The sequence below is a fragment of the Falco biarmicus genome, chromosome 11 (genome assembly GCF_023638135.1).
Source record: "Falco biarmicus isolate bFalBia1 chromosome 11, bFalBia1.pri, whole genome shotgun sequence".
In the NCBI taxonomy this organism is placed as follows: Eukaryota; Metazoa; Chordata; class Aves; order Falconiformes; family Falconidae; genus Falco; species Falco biarmicus.
In genome coordinates this window covers 8,405,451-8,426,789 of record NC_079298.1, presented here as the reverse complement: position 1 = coordinate 8,426,789, position 21,339 = coordinate 8,405,451, and the positions used below count along the sequence as shown (strand labels likewise).

The 21,339-nt window shown below is 38.0% G+C and overlaps 1 protein-coding gene across 1 annotated transcript in view; it reads right to left on the bottom strand.

Annotated features, from left to right (window-relative positions):
- USP24 (ubiquitin specific peptidase 24) overlaps window positions 1-21,339 on the bottom strand; it is a 65,866-nt gene that overhangs the window by 28,774 nt on the left and 15,753 nt on the right. The window contains exons 5-32 of the mRNA XM_056355488.1: window positions 21,057-21,179; window positions 20,148-20,183; window positions 19,491-19,556; window positions 17,976-18,041; window positions 17,117-17,191; window positions 16,167-16,325; window positions 14,735-14,849; window positions 14,112-14,215; window positions 12,812-12,919; window positions 12,244-12,339; window positions 11,981-12,142; window positions 10,716-10,760; window positions 10,038-10,145; window positions 9,246-9,395; window positions 8,471-8,602; window positions 7,834-7,945; window positions 7,504-7,580; window positions 6,470-6,610; window positions 6,268-6,321; window positions 5,960-6,075; window positions 5,204-5,270; window positions 4,931-5,041; window positions 4,427-4,525; window positions 4,175-4,345; window positions 3,486-3,571; window positions 3,243-3,336; window positions 2,843-2,998; window positions 367-464 (exon numbers count right to left, since the gene is read on the bottom strand). Coding sequence (XP_056211463.1) covers window positions 367-464; window positions 2,843-2,998; window positions 3,243-3,336; window positions 3,486-3,571; window positions 4,175-4,345; window positions 4,427-4,525; window positions 4,931-5,041; window positions 5,204-5,270; window positions 5,960-6,075; window positions 6,268-6,321; window positions 6,470-6,610; window positions 7,504-7,580; window positions 7,834-7,945; window positions 8,471-8,602; window positions 9,246-9,395; window positions 10,038-10,145; window positions 10,716-10,760; window positions 11,981-12,142; window positions 12,244-12,339; window positions 12,812-12,919; window positions 14,112-14,215; window positions 14,735-14,849; window positions 16,167-16,325; window positions 17,117-17,191; window positions 17,976-18,041; window positions 19,491-19,556; window positions 20,148-20,183; window positions 21,057-21,179 — 2,927 coding nt within the window. The remainder of the gene's footprint in view (window positions 1-366; window positions 465-2,842; window positions 2,999-3,242; window positions 3,337-3,485; window positions 3,572-4,174; window positions 4,346-4,426; window positions 4,526-4,930; window positions 5,042-5,203; window positions 5,271-5,959; window positions 6,076-6,267; window positions 6,322-6,469; window positions 6,611-7,503; window positions 7,581-7,833; window positions 7,946-8,470; window positions 8,603-9,245; window positions 9,396-10,037; window positions 10,146-10,715; window positions 10,761-11,980; window positions 12,143-12,243; window positions 12,340-12,811; window positions 12,920-14,111; window positions 14,216-14,734; window positions 14,850-16,166; window positions 16,326-17,116; window positions 17,192-17,975; window positions 18,042-19,490; window positions 19,557-20,147; window positions 20,184-21,056; window positions 21,180-21,339) is intronic.

Here is a 21,339-nt window from a genome sequence, read left to right as displayed (position 1 = left end):
CATTGTAACTGTTATTGTCATCATTATTATTGCTCTTTCATTTTTTTTTATTTCAACTATTAAATTGTTCTTATCTCAACCCTTGAGTTCAACCCTTTCCAATTCTCCTCCTCATCCCTCTGTGTGAGGGGGGAGCGAGTGAGCAGCTAGGTGGTACTTCATTACCAGCTGAGGTTAAACCACGACAGGTAGCTACAGTAGCTTTTCAGACACTGGAAAATGAACACACAGCTTTGGGTGGATGTTTTTTCTCTGAAAAGGAAGCTGATAGGTGTGCTAGTGTGCTACAGTGTGGAAATCAGAAACTACACAGAACTGCTAACTAAATGAAACGTTAAATATATTGAGTCAAGATTGACATCTAACCTCAAACCTCCTGCTCTGAGGAAGTTTTCACAGAAAGACTTGGCACAGTTTCTTGCCATTTCATCATCTGCAGTTGGCATCAGCTTGGAGCTCAGTACCTAAGATAAATAAATAAATAAACAAGCATGCATACACACACTCCCCTTAGTATTCTTTACCTGCTAAAGGTTAAAAGCAAAACAGAAAAAAGATCCAATACAAATGAAGCAACTACCAGTACACTTATGCAAAGCTGTAGGCAGTAAAGAGAAATTGCATTAAAAATATTCAGGACAACTATGGCTATGACAGATACTTATTCTGTATCAAAGGGCATTTTTTTTTTCATTGCAGTTACTTGTTAAGGGAAAGGATAAAGTACAAACTCTAGCACATGCAATGTTGTTTTCAGGCTCAGTTGGTGCTCCTTGAGAGCCCAAATCATTCCCCTTTCCAGATTTTCAATTGACAGTATGCCACAGAACACCCTACAGATGGCTGGCTTATTGATTCATGCCTTCTGAAACATAACCATATTGCCATTATTGTTTGGGGGTTTTTTTGTAAAAGATGGTCCAGGTAATTCTGCAGGCCTTATGAACATCACCACTGTATCGTTCCTCCTGTTGCAAATCAGCACTAAACTGCACAGGATGCAATTACGCTCAGAAACATGGCCAAAAGGAAGTCTGTGGTCAGATCTCATGTCAGTTTATCATCAATTTCACTTCATTTTACATGAAGAACACCCAAAACAACACCCAAACAAACAAAAAAACCCCAGCTCCTCCCAAAACCTCAGAAAACCTCCAGAAGTTATTTATGTTCTTGAAAAGTCTCTTCAGCATGTACAGACAGCTGCACGTGGGAAAACAAAGCACATCTGTTCCAGGTTCACAGGTCAGAACAATGGTTTACAGAGTTCCAGGCATGAAATCTTATCGCAACACTGCATGATATAACCCTGAACACCTGCAACGTTTAATTTTCATCTCTTTGATATGCTCTGCAAATTTCCTGTGCATCTTTTTTCAGAGAGCAGTTCAGACTGGTTGCCATATTTCCAACAGATCACCAGTGGAGGGGATAAAAGATTAAAAAAAAAAAAAAAGAGAGAGAGAGAGAAAAGTACATCATCCTTTTCTTGACTGAAGTCATCTTACAATTGGCTTGACTGGATTTGAGGAACAAGTCCACTCATATAATCTACACATCTAATCCAATTTACTGCTTCTCATCCCTTGCCAGAAAAGCAAGCAATTTATTACTTGCTTTTATTATTTTCTCTGGCATGGAAGCAGCAGATAACTGTCTCGTCATGCTGTAATATAACCTGCCAGTTCAACAAGATACCCTTGCTGTGATATGCTAAACCATTTGCTTTCGGTTGTAGAACTTGTCAACACAATTCAAAGCTATCATCAAATACCTTTCATTCCAGCTGTACAGAAAAGGGGGGAATCCTAACGCTGCAGTATGACAACAGTATAGGAAGATAAAGAGCTAACATCAGACTGCAGAAACCCAAAGGAAAGCAACTACAAGAAAATTCCTACAGTGATCTTGGCACACACCAGGAATGAAAGAGAACAACTTTGTCCACTGCTTTTGAATCTGCTGCCAACCGGTCCTCCAACTTCAGGTTGTTCAAACCATACTTGTCATGGGACGTTATACACAGTGGGGGGCCCTCAAGCAGAATGAGAAACTGTCCAGCCTCCAAGAGCATGCAGATTAGTGCCTTAACAACAACACCAGCTAAACTCCCTTAAACTCTTTAAAATCCATGCACTGAATGCTTGGAAAGAACCTTTTTCCAGGGTCCAATCCAGTGTTTGGCTGAAGAACTTACTCATGACAATACTTAGAGGTTAAAAAAAAACATGTGTGTGTTCCACTCACTTCACATACACAGCTAAACAGGCCAGAAGCTGCTGCATAAAAGGCCTGCACATCTGGATAGTAAAAGTTCTTCACAGCTGAATGCTTTTCAAAAATATTCCTCCTTAGCCTCTACAGACAGAATATAGTAGACTTATACAGAAGGGAAGTTAGCATTCTTTTTCCTTCAAATTGAATTAAGCAAACCCAATCAAACTGAACAACAGCGCCCATTCATTTTTAAGAGCTGTGTGTGTGTGTATATACACACACACACACAAACACACACACTAAAAATCACATATTCAGAGTTTCTGGAGATTCAAGCTGGAATTTTACCTAAACAGTAATGACTTTTATGTTTCTTTGCTCCTCTTGACTTACTTCAGAATACTACTTCCACCTTGCAAATCACAAAAAGAGGGACCTGACTTCACAGTAAAGTCTCTAAAGGGGAACTTTTAACCCCTTTCATTCTGTGTAAAATTTATCACATACACAAAAGTAGACTATGACATGACATTTGCATTTTCCGTAATGACCCTACCCAAGAAATTTAGAACCACTTAAACCTTAGTGCTCAGAAGCACAAGTAAAAAGTGATTTGTTTTCTTACCTCTAAATTGTAGAGCACTCTGAAGGTCGACATGCCTGGAGCAAAAGACCTGAAAAGACTTTCTAATATTGAACTAGCACTGGGCTGATGTTGGTGCTTTGAAGACAACGACGGTGATTTTGAAGACTGAGAACTTGATTCTGATAGCAGTGTTTTCTAGGAGAAAAAGTCACAGAAGAATTATTTTGAGATTACTGCATTTTGTTGTAATTGGCAATACATTTCCTAAAATCCCTGTAATAACCCCCTCACCTCCAGCTGCCTGGAAACGAGTCAATAATCTTTAACACGTGCATTATTTGCAGTAGAATTTCAAACCCCTCATTTAATCTGACAAGGAATTTAAGAATCCTGGTAGTAAAGTTAAGCTCATCAAGATCAGTTATTTTTTAATCCATACCTTTCTTCCTAGGGAATCAAGCTGATCAAGAGCCTCCTGAATAGCTGGGTCAGTGGGAATCAAGAGCAGAAGTTTCCTCACTCGCAGCGTTATTCTGAAAAGTTATCAGAAGTTACTTATGCAAAAATAGGGCTCAGCCACACTGTGGCCCGGTGGGTGCCTACACACTGCAAAATAAGTAGCTGTTCACACTTGACAGTGCGAGCATTTCTTCAATATTCAATAACCATTTAGTCTGCTTACCTTGGCTCCTCTAGATTGGCAAGCTGGTAAAGCATATCAAACACATTACACACGAGAGCCATGACTACTCCAGGGAGGGATTTCTCCTGAGAATTAAGCAGAAATACAAAGGTCTTTTTTCCCCCCTCTCTGTTGCAAGTAACTGACAAGAGCTCTTCACTGAAGCAACTGACCCAGACGCCAGTAGAAATCCCAACCTACTTTCTACACTGAGACAAGATTTGAATTTTTACATTTTTATCCATTTTTGAAGTCAACTGTTAGTTAGGGTTGACCAGTCTGAACATGCTAGCTGATGCTCCTTAGTTTATTTTCACCCTGCAACTTTATTAATAGTGGAAATCTGGAAACTTCTCCTCCCAACAAATATACAATCTCAAAATTAAATCATATGGGTCTTGTTTGTTTAAAAGACACTGTAGAGATTCATAAACACCAAGCAGGCTACAACAGGTCACAGAAAACAGATTTTGAAGTCCAAGCTGCATGCATAAGGCAATTGTGTATTTAAATGTTTTGTTTCAATTGCAATTTGAAAGCAAAACCAGACTAGTAAAGACTGGACACTTGAACATGTGAACAGCTTCTGTCTCATCTTACTGTAACTCTTCCAACCCCAGTTGTGAATCCCCCAACTATGTCCCCTCCAGGAAAAATCCGAGGGAAGGTTTCAGGCTATTATGCTGTACCTGTTCCATTGCATAGGATGAGCTAAATACACTGCCACTGTTGCTGGAACTGGTTGAGGAATCTGCAGAGCTCCCTGACGGAGTCCCACTTCCTGATGTTTTTACTGTAAGGACTTGTTCATCAGAGAAACCCAGCTGGTGCAGTAGTTTCTGATCTTTATTTACAGTTAGCTGCAAGAAAATATTTATCGTTTAGTTGAAGAAAAGAGACTGAACGTCATAAAGAATCAGAATCCCTTGTAGTTCACATACCAGGCTATCATTGGCAAATATCTGTATATTATCCACAGGTGAATTCAACATCTTTGCTATTTTCCACCTGACGCTTCCTACAGTTTCATTGCTATGAGCCTGTAAAATTAAACAACACTAATTCAGTAAGTCTGCTCGAGCAGTAAATTCCAAGAGAACAAAAGAAAAATCTTCCATTAAAGTCTTCCTGCGCCTCTGCATAGGGCGGTAAAGTTATTGTCCACAAAAGAGACTGACAGGGTAGGACAGCAGTAGAAATGCTCCATCACCAACAATAAGCAAACAACTTATTTTTCCTACCCTTGAATGATGACCAAAACAAATTTAGTCTACAGACACTTCCATTACAGTAGCCTTATACAGATATTTAACATTTTCAAATAGAGTTTGCAAGCTGACTGAAGCTCTTCAAACCAGCTTCCTCTGTCCAGTCCAGGCATTAAAAAAACCAAGAGTATCTATGTGATCAACACCTCATGACAGGCATAACCTGTGCACACATACCTCTATGGTGAAGGTATCTTTGGTAGACTCATATGTAACATTAAGCGTTAAAAGATGTCCATGGAAAGAGGCACCATGAGGTAGAATAGTTCGAGGAACAGAGTAAAGGTCCTACAGGAAGAAAAGGATAACAGTAAATACCACCCTTGAAAACAAAGACATTCCTGTAACGGCACATAACAAAGTTAATAGAGTTGCATAGGTTTAAATAACTTTTCATAATATTGAAAGTTGTGTTCTTAGCCTTGCCTAGCAAGAAATTACATCTCTTACCTCTATTGTTATCACATAACGCTCTGCCAACAGCAGCAGCCTCTCAATTATTACAAGTTTAGTTGACCTGGAGATAAACATCAAAAACAAGAATAACTTGTCTTAGATTCATTTTCAACGCCCATGGGTAACTACCATGAATTAGCTGCTTTCAAATATAACTCCTTAAACTTGGAGTTAATTCAGTTGAAATTAACTAGGAAAACAGGCCAAGAAGCTTGCATTATACTGCTTGAGATGTAGCCAGCTTCAGAAGCAGCTTCATGTTTCTAAAGGTCACACCTTGTGCTCATATATTTAAGCTACATGCATTTAGGTATGCATATGTTAAGCTAGAAGATGAAAAACCATCCTTTTCTCTCCCAGTTAAAATAAAAACAAATAAACCCCACTGCCCCAGAAATATAACATGACTAACAGGCTGGTAATAGTCTGTGGGCTTTTTTTGTGGGTTTTTGGTTGGTTGGTTGGCTTTGGTGGGGTCAGAGGGGGGTGTTGGTTTCTTTTTAGGTGGTGTTTTTTTGTGGGGGTATTTTTGGCCTTTTTTTTTTTTTTTTTTTTTTTCTCTCTGAAAACACAGGTTTTTCAAAGTCTCTTTGGAACTCAAATTGCATTGTAATTGGAAGATTCCACTGAGAAACCACCAGAATACACAACTACCAATACTGACAATTTTAATTAGCACTCAAAATCACGTGGGAAGCAGCTGGGAGCAAATGTCTACTGTCATCTTTATTCTTTTAAAGGCAGGCCTACCTGTAGGGAGACTGAACTGATGTTGCTACTGTAGGCATAGCGGTTGCTGTAAGCATTTTTGTAGCTCTTGTAACAGCATGTGTTAATGTTGGACCACCGAGCGCAGAGCTGGCTGCCTAGAATACAAAGCAGAGTGTACGAGCTGGTTTATGTGGACAATTAGTATGTCCTGGAGAGCTAAGAGGACAAGAAATATTTGTGGGAAGAAATGTTTTCTTTAAACAGAATTATCGCAGTCAATTATTGTAATTCTAAGACACAAAACTGAAAAGGCAAGTAGGTACAAGAACAGAAAATTAGTCCTTTACCTCTAATCGTGTGTAACAATCAGCAATGAATTTCTTGTGCAGTGATACTGAATCCTAAAAAGTACAAATGAATCAGAACTTACAACAAAATCATGGTAATTACTCAAAACTGACAGAGCCCAACAAATTACACATTTTAACATGCAGAGGATCAATGCTCTATGAATGTCAAAGCACTTTCCACACAAAAATATATGCCTACCTTTTTCAATCTAGGAGTTAGATTAATATAGCTGTAATTTATTATCAACTGAATAGCTTCATTGGCGATTTCTTCATCAGGTGACTCCATTGCAATCTTCCAAATGAAATCCATTCCTATTAATTCCAGTTTTTCTACACTCTACGCAAGAAAAAACAACAGTAAAACACAACTGGACTTCTTATACAACAGCGAGATGAACCCCAGGAACAAAATAGTCTTCCATCTGCTAGAAGGGCATCTTTTGACTGAATCTTAAAGATTTCTTTCCCAATGCACTGCCAAGCTTTGGCACAGTGCAAAGTGAAATCAATAGCTGTGGATTTGTATATTTATACTAGAAAAAAAAAAAATTGTTTACAGTGGATGAACAGGTTCCAAAGAACACTCTCAGCCAAGCCAACTGAAAAATTACTAACATCAAAAGCACAGAGAAATTTAATTGGGAATGGAATTTGTTTCACAAAGGTCAACTTGGTAACTAACCACATAATAAACCATCACAAAACCTGCTATGATACTTGGCAAAAAATTATGCATTTGAATTAAGGTAACTGTGATAAAGATCTAAAATGCCTGTGGAAGACTACTTGACATAACCATTAATTTAACAAAAAACACTGAAGGATCAGAGTTAAAAATTATTGTAGATTAGAATTTGAATATGATAAGCCTAAATCTTTTGTAAAGAAGAAAAGGAAAAGAAAATCCAAAAAGAAAGGAGTATTTCCCTTCTAGGGAAAATCAAAAAAACTGCACACTTGAATTCGTGATTATTAAAGCAGTTTACTCATTCCTCCTGCAAAGTTTTAGAAGCTGCATACCAGCTTCCAGCTACCAATTGCTCAATTTTAATTATCATAATTCTGGAGTTTTAGCTTCAGAATTTAACAATGTTAATGCTAGAGGAATGATCTGCCTATCAATACAAACATGACCATGTCAAACACCTGCTAAAGAATCCTTGTCTCACCTCCTCCCATCCCCAAAATGCCACAGGCTGTATGTAAGAACAAACTTGCCAGAACACTCACCAGTTGAGTTCCTTGCCTCTTTAGTCGATGGTCGCACAGGTTCACATTTTCAAAGAAAGTCTTGAATAAACTAAAACCTGAAAATGAAAAAAGGTGCAAACTTTTTGTTCAGGTCAGACTAAGTTTCTAAGCTTTTTTGAAAGATGAAGATAACAAATACAAGAGATGATCTTTCCCCTCTACAGCTATAAAAACTCAAAGTGATTGAAAAAGACTGCTTTATTATCTTTATTTACAGGACTGTTTAGATATTAATTTGAAGGCTTCAGAAGCAAATTTATGTTATATATTTCAAAAACAAGTATGTTGACAAAAGCCATTTTTTCTTACCATTCATAGTAATTTCGTATGACTCCAGTTTAAGAATTTTCTCTTTGAAGAGCTGTTGCTGTACATCACTCTCTAGATCATGCTGTCCTTTTGTAAACCACTCAAAGCACATCTGTGAATGAAAGGCAGATATATATTTACTCCATTGTCATGGCAATTATTTTAGTTTTATATAGCATTGGCAAACTATGTCAGATACTACAGTAACTCATCTACAGCAAAAGATTCAAAACCTAATCTAGTAACCTCACACAACCTCACATATTATACAGGCTGTATTGCAGCATTAGGGTACTTAATCTTCATAGTCATTTTTCACCCTAATAAAGTTGTCTCGTAAAAGAGACATTCAGCAATCTGCAAAATTGCACATACCCCTTTTCAAACCAGCATCCCTACATCTGCAACTAGTCTCCTGGTCTACGTTCTTCCTTCAGTCAAATTTGATGTTAAAAGAGCATCCTAGTCATAAGCAAACATGTAACACTGGCTCCGTTAACTTACACAAAGCCTATAAAAGCATTACTAGTTTGTGTTTGCTACTCATGTTTCACGTCTCAACACACATACGTGCTATTTATGATCCATTAAGATTCACTCTGTAACCACAGACACTAACTTTTCAAGTTTTTCTTACCTCTCGATCTAACTCACAAACGTCTTGGCCAGTTACGAGGCATTCCCAGATCTCCCTGGCACGATTCCAGCCCAAATAAAGGGTGGCTTCTTGCAGAAAAAATGCCAAAAATTTTAGATGTGCCTCCAAATACTGAAAAGAAGAAACAAAACCTCAAGCTTAAGACTTTTCTTTCTGAACAAGAACTCTGAGCATTCTTTTTATTTTTTGCAAATTTAGTTGTCAAATAGTTCACTTTGCAAAGCCTGGAAAACAGAAATTGTTAAAAATTACATAAAATAGCTATAAAACTCACTTCAGAAACATTACTTTTTTTATTACCTTTGTAAAAAGGAACACTGAAGTCCCCTTGGATTTGCTATTACTTTCCTGATACTATTTGACAATAGTTATTAAATCACAACAAGTGTCGAGAAAAAAAATTATCAAAACCTTAGCAATAAACTGTTACAAGCTATCTCTGTGTGTGGCTGCCATGTCCTAACAGACCTGTTCCAGGTTTCAAGAGCTTCACACCAAATTCAAAGATATAGTCTCTACAAGGGTAGCTGAACAGAAGCTGGTGGAGAAACTGGAACAAAGCTACCACAAGCCCTAATAGATACGTGTCAGAACTATAAATAAAAACTAGTGTAATTAATTATTCATCAGAGACAATATACATGCTAGTGAATTCCAAAACCAGAACATCACCTAATCTTACACAACGTGGTCAGTGATACGCTAGACCATGTTTTCAAAAACTTAAGGCAATAAGAAATTTGGGGTTCAATACCTCCCGGTAAGTGTATCGGCCATCCACTAATGTTGCTCCAACAAGCCCTCCTGGACCTGCCACAGACGCAGCCAAACGGTGGCATGATATCAAGCTTCCTGTCACCAACTTCACTATTTCAAAGTTTTTCTTTAAATCTTGAATGATGCTCTTGGGGGAAAAAAAAAAAAAAAAAAAAAAAAAAAAGAGAGAGAGAGGAAAGAGGGTTTTTTTGAAGAAAATACACGAACAGGCACACACACACCAGTTTGCTCTTCTACAGACATGTGTGTCTCATCACAAGGAAGTTCCCCCCCACCAGAGTCAGCTGTATCCCTTGCAAGCATCCAAAGCCCCCTGATTAGTGTTTTCAGCATGTGCTGAAATACACGTGCTGCAGATTGCAAACCAAGTCCCACACTTTCAGTCAGCCACTGTATAACACATGTGACTTGCTGGTATTTTAGTCTGTTTTCCAAGAGTCAATTCAATTACAAAGCAGCTGATCTAAACATCAGCCATAGTACATTTCTTAACAGAGTTGTGCTTGTTAATTGTTCTACAAAAAGCTGGGAATAAATTAGTCCTGACACAGCAAACAGGTTTATATATATATACATGCACGCACAAGTGAACTGTACACAACACAGCATCTCTACTTGAACAGTCTGTTTATGCTACACCACTAAACTGTACTTGTCAAAGTGTTCTTTAATTTTTTCCCCCCTCTCTTGCTTCTAAATTCAAGCTTCAGAAGTAGAGCCACACAGCCATAACAAGGGCTTCAAACATAATCTCAGCATATATTCTTACCTTGTCTTGTTTTTGGTAAGTTTGCTTAATAAATGAACGTGTGATTTCATGGAGCTGACGTAGTGCTGGCACCACCCACACAAACTGAGGATTATTGTGCTGGGACGACTAGTAGTAGGAAAGGTAAAGACAATTACACATGTGTACATGCTCAACAACAGATTAACTTTCCTCTTAGACTCCTAGAAGACTAACAATTTCTATTAATGCCGCTGTTGCGAAATGACAGCTGCTAGCTCTGAAGGCTTCAGTTACTTCTTCCTGGTCCCCTTCCAAACAAACTCAAGGTGCCTTCTTCACTTTCTGCAAGTCCTTTGACGCGCACGTATGCCATTTTGCTATCCTTATTATTAAGCCCAAAGTGCCACCTCTTTGCTAGAAAACATGCAAATTAAGTAGACAAAAAGAACTCAGTTGCACCAGGGAGAGATGATAACCACCACCTTCCTCAATTATGGGAGATGAAGCAGGTCTGTTAGGGCATAAAAGGACAAACCCATTCAAATGATCTTACTTATTGCTAAAGCAAGAATAATAGAAAAAAGAATCTGAAATACTACTGAGGGTTAAGAGATGAGAAGAAATTTCTGATTGGTGCTGCAAGAAGCCCTCTGATAGGAAGCAAAGGATACTTAAGCTGCATTTTGGAAGAGATCCTACAAAGAATAACCCTCCTACCTCATTGTTAGAACTGCTCATCACTTTTCTGGGAGGCTTCATTTTCTGTAAAGTTTGACCACACAAACCAGTACTGAGGTTGCTTGTTCAAGGAAGTGATGTCTGGTTTAAATACTGACAACAACCAATACCACCTACACACTTACGGAGATTAAAGTAACCTGCCCGTAACACAGAGTGCGCTCTACTGAAGACTCCCTCATCTATCTGAGAATGCTGCCTTAATATTACATTCCCTCCCAGTTTAAGTCTTCATTTCCCCTAATAAAGGGAAATAAGAAAATGACCTATTTTTAGAAGTCTGATGTATGTTTACTCCAATCCCTTCTAGCCTACAGTTACAGCTTTCTGTTACTGTTTCCCACTGCAGCACCTCTGTCAAGGCCCTTGCCAGAATGTCGTTAAAAAGAATGCAAGAATAGGAAAGCACAAGAGAAGATTCAAAAGAAAAAAATGCAAGTTTTACAGACATCGAGAACCCAAAGTTTGAAATCCATACTCTCAAACACACGCACAAAAAAGGTGTTATCAGTCTCAAGAAGGAACATACAATGTCTCCTAAACAACTAAAATCCTCTACAGATGCTGCAACACAGACAAAACCTAATTTATCATGAAAGAAATAAAGAAAAAAGCTTGTAAGCTTTTCATTAATTTACAGTGTATTTCAGACTGAAAAAAAAAAAGACCAGAATATTCCTACAGATCTCAAGAAAAACTGCCTGCTATGTGAACAGTGCAGAATATAATATATGCAGTCTTAAGCCATGCACATCTCTGCTGCTGCCAGGAAACATCACAGGCAGCTGCGGGAATGGCTTATGTTAGATGAAAAGAGTTTTAAGTATTTTATTAAAATACAAAACTACTAGGATTTAAATACTGATTTGCATTTTGAGACTTAATGGTCATGCCAGAACACATGCTTAACTCGAAACTAATCTAGGCTTTCACATGAAAGGGACAGTTAAAATACTGACATACCTTTATAGTGGTTCCATTTGCAAATTCTAACCTTGGGCCCATCCTGGTAGTTTCCCATAAACTGATCACTCCTTGTGCTGAAAATTTGCTTAAAACAAAGGCAAGAGACTTACTATGAGTCTCATGGTCAACAAACTGGCTCACACAAAGCCTACCCCTCTCAAGGACTCCCCAAGGTAAGAACTTACAGATGGGACACGCAATTTGTGCATCTTGAAAGAAAGGGCAACATCGAGGCTAGATAACATTTCATTTTGGAAAAGATAAAATAATAAACCAACCCTCTTAATATCCTCTATGCACTTGATGATGTAGCTCCTTTTGATTGCCTCTTTCACTGCATAGGCATCACTGAGGATTGTCAGATGTTCCTCCAAAGCCTGCTGAATAAGACTACATGGTAATGTTGGAAGATGAGCCAGCTCCCAAAGTACCTCCAGAACCTAGAAGAAGAAGTGCAAGACTAGTCAGGACCTAGGAAGTACAGAGACTAGCAACCCTATGCTTAATAAATAAACACAAAAACCTGAAAATATTCACATGCCTTTCCAGTCGTTGTCTCCACCCGTGCTTCTCGACCAATGCGCCCTATCAGGCTCAACAGCTTCTGTCGCACTCTATCACTCTCTGTCTCCCAGCTCTGTATAGCAAAGAAATAGCATCCACTATTAAAGCAGCAAGCACTGTCAGTCTCTTAACTCTCAAGTGTACACAAAAATATTATTTACAATTGTTTTACTGCAGGAAAAATAAAAATACAAACAAGCATGTTTCCACCATGCATGCTTCCTTATTTTTGTTACCGGGAGTTACAGTACTGATTTGCCCAACTATTTCAAATATAAACCATAAGAGATTAAATATAATAATAAAATGCCACTTTAAGTACCTTAGCACTGTCTATATAACATACTTAAAATCTAAGTAAATTAGCAATACCGTAGCAGAAGAGGCTTTTGAGTTAACAAAAATAAAATCAGTATTAAAAGTGTTATTTTTATAGCCAATTTTATATTTATACAGAAAATACAAATGTATTCAAGGCATTTGCCTTTTGGTGGGCTGGATGCACAATCTCTTCCTAAGGAACGTAAATTGATGTGAAAACTTACCTTTTGGATTAGAACAAATAAATGATTGAGCTGATCAGAACTAAACTTCACAGCGGCTGCAGCAATAATGGTATGTATGTTTTCAATCACAGTGGAGGATTGTCCTGACTGAGAAGATGAGAAGAGGAAGAAAAACACAAAGGGGTAGGTCTTTGTCCCAAATGAGTTAAGAAAAAATCTTCATGTAAGCATCATCCTACTGTTCATACTAATGAGAAAGAATAACAGCTTTTGACATGTTAGAAACACAAGGTAAGAGTAACTGTCCCAGCTCCTCATTTCACTACCAGAAAGGTCTTTGGAAGTAATTCTAAAGCAGGAAAGTACAAGTTAGCTTGCCATTATTAGAGCAGCTTCAAGGTGTTGCAGTGGCACATACCACTGGCTGTGGTGCCAGCAATGCAAACATCACCATTTTCATTGCTTGGTTAAGTTCATGTGTGAGGTGCTCCATCTCGGACACTCTTTAAGGCTTTTCTCAAAAGCAAACAATACAAAATCTTGTCCCACACTGATGGGAGCACCATGGGAATAACAGGCAGAAGGGGGTACGAAGTACTGCATTTTATTAAAGAATAAAAATGAGTGAGCCAGTCATATTTGAGCTCTACTAAGCATGCAAGACTTGCTACCATGCCCACACATACTACAGATCTGACAGCGTCTGATGGGTTTAGTCTAAAATTTCAACATTTGGACAGAGAAGAAAACCATTTCCTGCAGCAGAAGATTAAATTTCTGGTCAGAGCTTCCATGCCATTTGCATCAAGCAGTCAAACTACCTTTCCTACGCAGCAGTAAGTTAAGTACACATAAGGTGAATGTGAAAAGATGACTTGTCAGTCAATTGTATGTGTGTACAGGAAGCTAAACGGGAATACATCATTTGAACTCCCTCTCTTTAAAGTCACACTGTGAGCTGCATTCAAATTTATACTTCCAGCACAAAAATTAATATCCTTAGGCATGGTCTGTGGTCTAGACAAACACTCTATCACCTATTTCAGGCGGACAACCTCTTATTCCAAGTCAAATATTTTTGCAGCCCCTTAACACTTGTTGCAAAGAACTGAACTTCATCGTAAGATTTAAACAGCTGTGTTACAAGAAATTGCCAGAACATTTGATTTTAAATGGTAAAGAAGTAGAAGAATGCCTTTGCATTAACTATACTGTTAAAATCTCACCACCTCTACTCAGGAATAGAGATGCATACATTATTTAAAAAAAAAATCCCACCACTAGAATGTCTCCTTTTGTGAGACACTCTAAAAACGCCTGTCTAGTCTTGATTGCTTACCTGAATTCTCCAAATTTTAGTAAGCTCATCCAAAGATAATTTACTGCCTAGCAGTTCAATAATTCCCTTTATACGATCACAGTATTGTGCTTGGTCTATATTACCTACGAAACAAAGAAAAACAATTAAATTAAAATATTTTAATCAGTATTCAATACGATAAATGCCTAAGAATAAACAAGTTCTTTTAAAAGAAGGGAGAGGAACAAAGCTATCCTCATTTGCAAATTCTTTGTTACAGACAAATCTATCAGTCCAAAGAAAAAGAGCAAGGCTCTTTTTTTTTATTTTCTTTTACTTCATACATCTGTTAGCAGTTCACACCTATAGGACATTACTACTTGGAAACACCCCCCTCCCCTTTTCTCACTTTTCTAGAGGCTAACAATATACAAAGACAAACTGAGAGTAAAAACTCCAGGTACAGCAGAAGATACCTGCACAGATGTCAAATAGAGGATTAGATGATAGTAGCAGAATTTGCAGGGTTTTCCTTACCATTTTTAAGACAACAAAAACTTTGAAATCCTTTGTTCCATCAAAATGTATTGAAAGGGAGAAACGATATTTTAAGATTTAAGACATTCAAAGCACATGCCAGAAGTCTCTGTGAAAGCACTTACCTTCCAGAGCAATTGACAGGACAGAATTTTCTACCAGCCAGTTTAGCAATCTGTCTGTATCTATTGCATTCTTCACTGACTTGGATACAGTGCTGTCTTCTATTAATTTTGTTACCTAGAAATTGCAAAACCTGAGATTCTAACACCAATTCCCACATGCATTATGTATACAAACAATGAAATCTATTCAAAAGGCTTACCCCAAAGCTTAAGTGTGAATCCTGAAATATCCTAAGAACAGGAATTGTTAGAAGGGTTTTTATGTGGTTGGGTTTGGGGGGAGTTTTTTGGCTGTTTTGGGGGATTGTTGTGTTTTATTTGTTTGGTCAGTTTGTTTTGTTTAATAAGCTGTTTAAAGGCAACCAGAAACACTTCCTTGCCATCACTGTCTGGTTTGGTAGATTCTTATTCTCAGTTTGACACAGAAATGCTGGCCTGTGCTACCAGGTATATTTCTGCAGATGTACCCGAAGTAGGTTACGTCAGGCTTCTGCTTGTTACACTCAAATCAAGTGTCCTATTTTTTATCCAATACAGAACCAATATAGGCTCCTTACTCTAGGGAGAAAGAGTACATTTCTGCTAAAGCCTTCAAAAGCCGCACTTCCGTAACTTCACCAAGGATACACAGCATTTATGATTAAAACCCAATTTTCCCATTTAAAAAAGAAGGGAAAAGCAAAAAAAGGGACTCTAAAAAACCTTATAATGCCTGCGTACTAAAAAAAAAAAAAAGCACACATTTTTTAAGGACACTTAAATTGTACAAGTTTTGGAAGGAAGAGATGAACAGCTCTATACTTAAACCACAACTCCCATCAAAAATAAACTGTTTTCTTCTTCTACTTAGATGTAAGATTCTAGCACAAAGAGCCCTAGTCCATAAACTCCAGCTCTTAGGTGCTACTACAGTGTCCATATACAAGCATAATAAGAAATTACAATCACATAGTGTAATGACGTGATATAACTGGATCAAGACACCCGTCTAGGATTAAGTCCCATTTGCTCCCTCTCCCCCTACTTTCCTCTCAATGAGAGGAGGAGGGAAAAGGGATATCCCATAGAACACTCTGAATTAGCAAGGTTATCTCAAAAGTGAATATTCAGCGAATAGCACAGACCACTGCTTGTAATTCTAAGAACTGTAATTTCAGATTGATAAGGTTCAGACTATGTCTAGCTGTTCTTTAACGGGGAGGCCACAGTCCTTGCAGTGGCTACTGATATTACAAACAATTCCTGTCATATTGACTTGTTCTGGTATTTATCACGAACTCAGCTTTTGCTAAGGCAACATCATTTGTAAGGAGATACCACAACATCTTTTTTTAAGGTTGTGGTTTCAATGGCTTATTAACAACCCATCCCACCTACACCCATGCCCATGTGCACGCGAACACACACACACACACACAAAAGGCAAACCTACTTCTTTGAGGGAATTCATTTTTGCACTGAAGTGTGGAGATTTTAACATGCGCAACAGAATGTCCAGCCGTAAGTCATCTACTGCAGTTACCAGATCAGGTTGGAAGCGCATACACAGCAGTTTGATACCAGACAACAGCTCAGGGATACTGACTAGTCTCTGTTTAAAACAAAACCAAAACATAACAAAAAAACAAAACAAAACAAACAAAAAGGACAAACATAGGCATTGCTATTTTTGCTATTCTGTTTCAGACTTCAATGATTCACAAAGAGTAGGTTTAGTGACCCAATACAGACTCTTTAATCTATGAAATGCAGCACCATGTACATCTGCAAGTATTACCTGTACACTAGAAATTTTAAGACAACAAAATCTTTATTTAAAGTGGACTCTCTGTCTACAGATTTGGTACACTACACTGCTCCTCTGTAGTTATACAACCTATGCAGACTATCCAGTTTACAATTAACAATTTAAGTCTAAGTAAAAAGTCAACACTCAAAGTTATTGGAACTGAATGCCAAATTCAGAGTAATACAGGGAGTAGTCACAAGTTACACATTTTATCAACAATTACCAAATTCTCAGAAGCAAACAGCTAACGCAACAGTCAAATTCATGTAACTCGTGTGCATATAACAGACTCCAAGACAGTAAGCATCTTCAAGTCTGAGAAGTCAGCATTCAGCATGCTGCAGAAGGGACTGACAAAAACATGTCTGATAGCAACAGCAGCAAAATATTTTACAAAGGGTCATAATACCAGATAGCTACTGAAAAGGGTATTGAAAATAATTGGGTAAATTTATTTTTTTCTATGTCATTCAGTCAGAATTCAGAACAGGCTGCATTTTGGCCACTGGAAATAAAGCTGTTCTAGTCTAGGCTGCCAGCATTTCCAACATACACAGTAAGTTCTTCCTAAATATTAATATGCAAAACATTACCTTGTCTTTCAAGTCCTTCTCTTCTACATTCTGTACATATTTAATCATTTTATGAATGACTGGATCCAGCATGGGCTAAAGAATGTGAGAAAAGGCATGCCAATCATTTTATGTTTCCTGAAACCATTTACATTACTCAGAAGATCTGGCTGCAGTAAAGCCAAATACTTAGTTGAAAATTCACAATTATCTTAGACATAAAGCAACACCTACAACGTACATAAAACTATCTGGCCAGGTATGTCCAGAAAAACAAATAATTAAGAGTAAGAAGCCATTTCAAACCACCATAATACAGATTTGCAAAAACCCAGAAACTGACCTTTCAAAATGCATCAGTTACTACATGCATACACCTCTCTGACTGCCAGTGGCTTCTGAACTACCTCCTCTTCAAATAAATATTTTCAGTCACTTAATTTGATAGTTTGTTAGTGAGTGCAGATGTGAAGCCAGAAGTGCATTTGCATGTACAAATATGTCACAGTGAGTTTTTTCCCCCACAATTTTTCCAGTGTAAACTCCCATGTCTATATGCTTGATCTCGGCCAGGAAGTTAAACTAAAACCCAAATCCATCCATCAGGCTAAATTCTTTTCCCATATGCTTCACATTGATGAAGCTTACTAATGGCAGTGGCAAAACTTCTCACTCTTGCAGATGCAGATACATGACTACAGATCACTGTGCTTAGAAATTAATCTGAGCCCTCTATCCATCACCCTCAGGATGCTCAAAATGGTTCTTTTACTTTATGCGACGTGTTTTGAAGGTTTTTTGAGTTAGTCACCAGTTTCACACCAACACAGTTGTAAACTAATTTTCAGACCCCTGATAACTCATTACAAAGGCATTTTACCTGTACTACAGAAGAGTTAAGATATTCTGCACAAACTCCAAATGGCTGCACTAATGCAGAGATTGCCTGAAAGAAATACAGCAAGTATTTAGGTGCACATAAGAGATCTTTTCAGAGCTAGTGATCTATACCTTAAAAAGAAAATGAAGGTGAATAATTACTATTTATCTCATACAACAGTTTCCAGTCATTTGCTACAAATTTGTTTTGGTGTGCAAGTCCTTTATAATAACACATGGTTCAGGAAAGAGATTTATTTACTCTACAACATACAGTACGTGTTATATATTTTTGCTTGAAATCAAAAATGCCTTCCCAGTTTTCACTAATCTTGGTCCTCTCATCATTCTGTTCAGTCTTCTCTGATTTTGTTTCAATAACAGAAATAAACAGATGGAAAGAGACACATCACATTTTGGTTGCTTTCTACAGCAATGAGAAGTGTGATTACAAGACTTAAGGTTAAAGCCGTATGACAAATTTATCTCCCAATGCATTAAGTGGGAGAAAGCTTTTGTAAAGGTGTCATATACATGTCAAGATCACTTCAATGCGTGATTTTCAAGTTATATCTATACAAGAAATTAAATGCATAAAGGCATCTGTTTGCCAATAAACAGCTTCAGAATTGGTTTCTTCTCACACTGGATCAGAATTGTGAAATTGAGCGTGCACCACTGCAATCAAAGGCCTAAATTAAGTGATGCTGATCCAGACTTCCTCCCTAAGCAAGAAGTTATAAATCATTAAACGAAGTCCAAGTTTCTATTGCAGGATCAGGATTTAAATCGAGTTTCCTTATTCTTATGTCATGTTCATATATGAACCTTATCTCTTCATAAAACAGCAAATATCAATACTCCAATAAAAGAAGTTGAATTCTCTCCAAATGGTGTTTCACTGAAAGGCTGATTTTATACTGGGGTAAAAGATTCCAAATGACATAGTTTTCTCTTAGCCTCCCTGCTCTTCAAAGCTTGAAAGATTCTGAAGGTTAGGAAGCTAAAAGTTAACAAGTTAGGCTTCATGAAAAAATAGTTTAGCACTGTTGAACCAGTTAGTTTTTAGACACAGCTCTTGAGAAGTTGCTTAGGATTAGACAGTGTCTGTCTTCCTAAGGATTTTTTTCTTAAACGATGACTTCATAATAAATGACAGAAGTCAATTCACTTGCAGCTAAATGCAGCTACAGCTGAAGTAAACAGAAAGCCAGGGACATACCGGTGAATATACAGTGAAACTAGATTGACTGATGTCTAACTGGAAGGCTGATATGTTAGCCAGAAAGGTACACTAACCCTTCCTCTTTTCTGTGATGTCTCAGAAGCTCTTTAGTCAGGATTCTTATGCTCAAACTCATTTGACATCCAGTCTGACAGTACTTCCCCCGGGCTCTGTGGGAGTGTTGCTCCGGTACCAAAGGCAAGGTAAGAGCACTGCCAAAAGGGATGCTACTGGTTCTATATGAAGCATGTTACGGAAAGGGAGAAGTCTCGTTACAAAACGTGAACTTACCCCAAGTTCAATATCTTCTGAGTTGAGTTTGGACTGAATTGCTGAAAATCCACCCAATTCTGCAAACTGAAATAAAATACTCAGTATTATAATCTGTGAACTACAGTATTTTATGTTTTCAGTAAGCTACTGGAGAAAATACTCCATGGACAGTTCCTGGGATGCCAACAAGTATCCTTTACCGTGGAATATGACATTCCACATAAGCTTTAGATTTTCACAGGAATTCAGGGGCACACTGGGGAATGCAATGCAATTATATCTGGTACTAGTTTAAACATCAAGCTAGAAACTACCTTGGGTAAAAATGGATATAGGGAATAAAGTCAGACCACATATAGCAACAGATCCCTTGTGTGGCACATCAGACTGGGAAACAGCACCGCAACCTAGGCTGAGCTCTCAACTTCCTCTAGTCTTAGCTATCACGTTAGAATAAAGGTGTTCAAGGAAGAAGGCAGCAACTCAACAAGGTGTATTTAGCCAAGCCCCTTCCCTGTATGTAGGATTAAAACATTAAGCTATTCTTTTCGGTGGTTGTCAGAAAACTGAAGAGTGGAAAAACAAGTTGGGGGGTGGAGGGAAGAAGAAATTATCTCTAAAGATCAATGAATTCAAGGGACAAATAACAATTTTCCTTGGTTTACATTTACCTACCCTGTTTACCAGATCCACCAGCCACCCATGAGGTTCCTTGAACAATTAAAACATTAACAAATTAGTAGCAGCAACATCAACGTTAAACAGCTGTCTTCTGAAACAGATTTGGACAGACACATTCAGCCCATTAACCCACACCTCAAATGCATGCGCTAATATTTCAAAGAAAACAGCCATGTGTTTGTAACAGCTCCTTTACTAAGCATGTAGCTGGAGCTCTGGTTGGTTCTCATTAGCATCATCCTTTTTTGGACTCTGCTTGACATCACTGACCATGTGCTGTGGCAACAGTATGCACTGTGGCTGCTGACTCACAAGCAACTATATTTATAGCACATTAGCTGCGCGGAACATTACTAAAGAACATTTCACAAAGCAGCAGATACAGAATTTTCTTTCTGTGACCACTAAGTTGTGTCCTGAAGGACAAATCAACTCAACCAATGCTTTTTCAGACCCACCCATCTGGAGCAACTGCAACAAGACAGTGCAAACCTCAAAAACTGCCTCCTTGCCTGTGTGTCTGACTTGAAGATATCCTTATCCTTGGCTGTCAAAAAAGCATAAATTCTCTGCTAGAACTGTACTGAGTTACCCTGGTCATTTCACACTCAACAGCCAAACAACTGTCGGTTTTTAGATACAACAGATCTACCATTCTGATTGTTGTGATACTTTAGACATGGAAGTACACCACTTTCTAATTCCAGCCTCTAATAGAGAACTGGGACAATTTGAGAGGACAAATCTATTTCTACAGACCAACATATATTAAAGATCTATTTGCTGTAATTCTTGGCGACACATTTACCTTTCTTCTGTTCTAAATACCTACTAATCATACAATCTTTTCTGAAACAAACACATCTACCCTAAAAAGAGGTTTTAGGGTACAGCCACGCTCACCTTCTGAAAAGTGGAGATGGGTGAGACAGCATGCATGTTTCCCTCCCCGAAGACTTCTGCCCAGTTTCTCTGGCATACCTTCATTCGATTCTTGAAATGATATTCGTTGTCGGGGTTAAATGCCTTGAAAGAAAAGCCCATAGCAATGAACAGCATGGCTAATGCCAGTCTCAGAACTTGGTATTATTTGATTTTTTCAGTTGAGCATTCTCCTGGTTGACAGTTAAAAGATCTAGCAAAAAATAAAGTTCAACAGAAGACTCCTGCCTCTCAGTTCTCACTG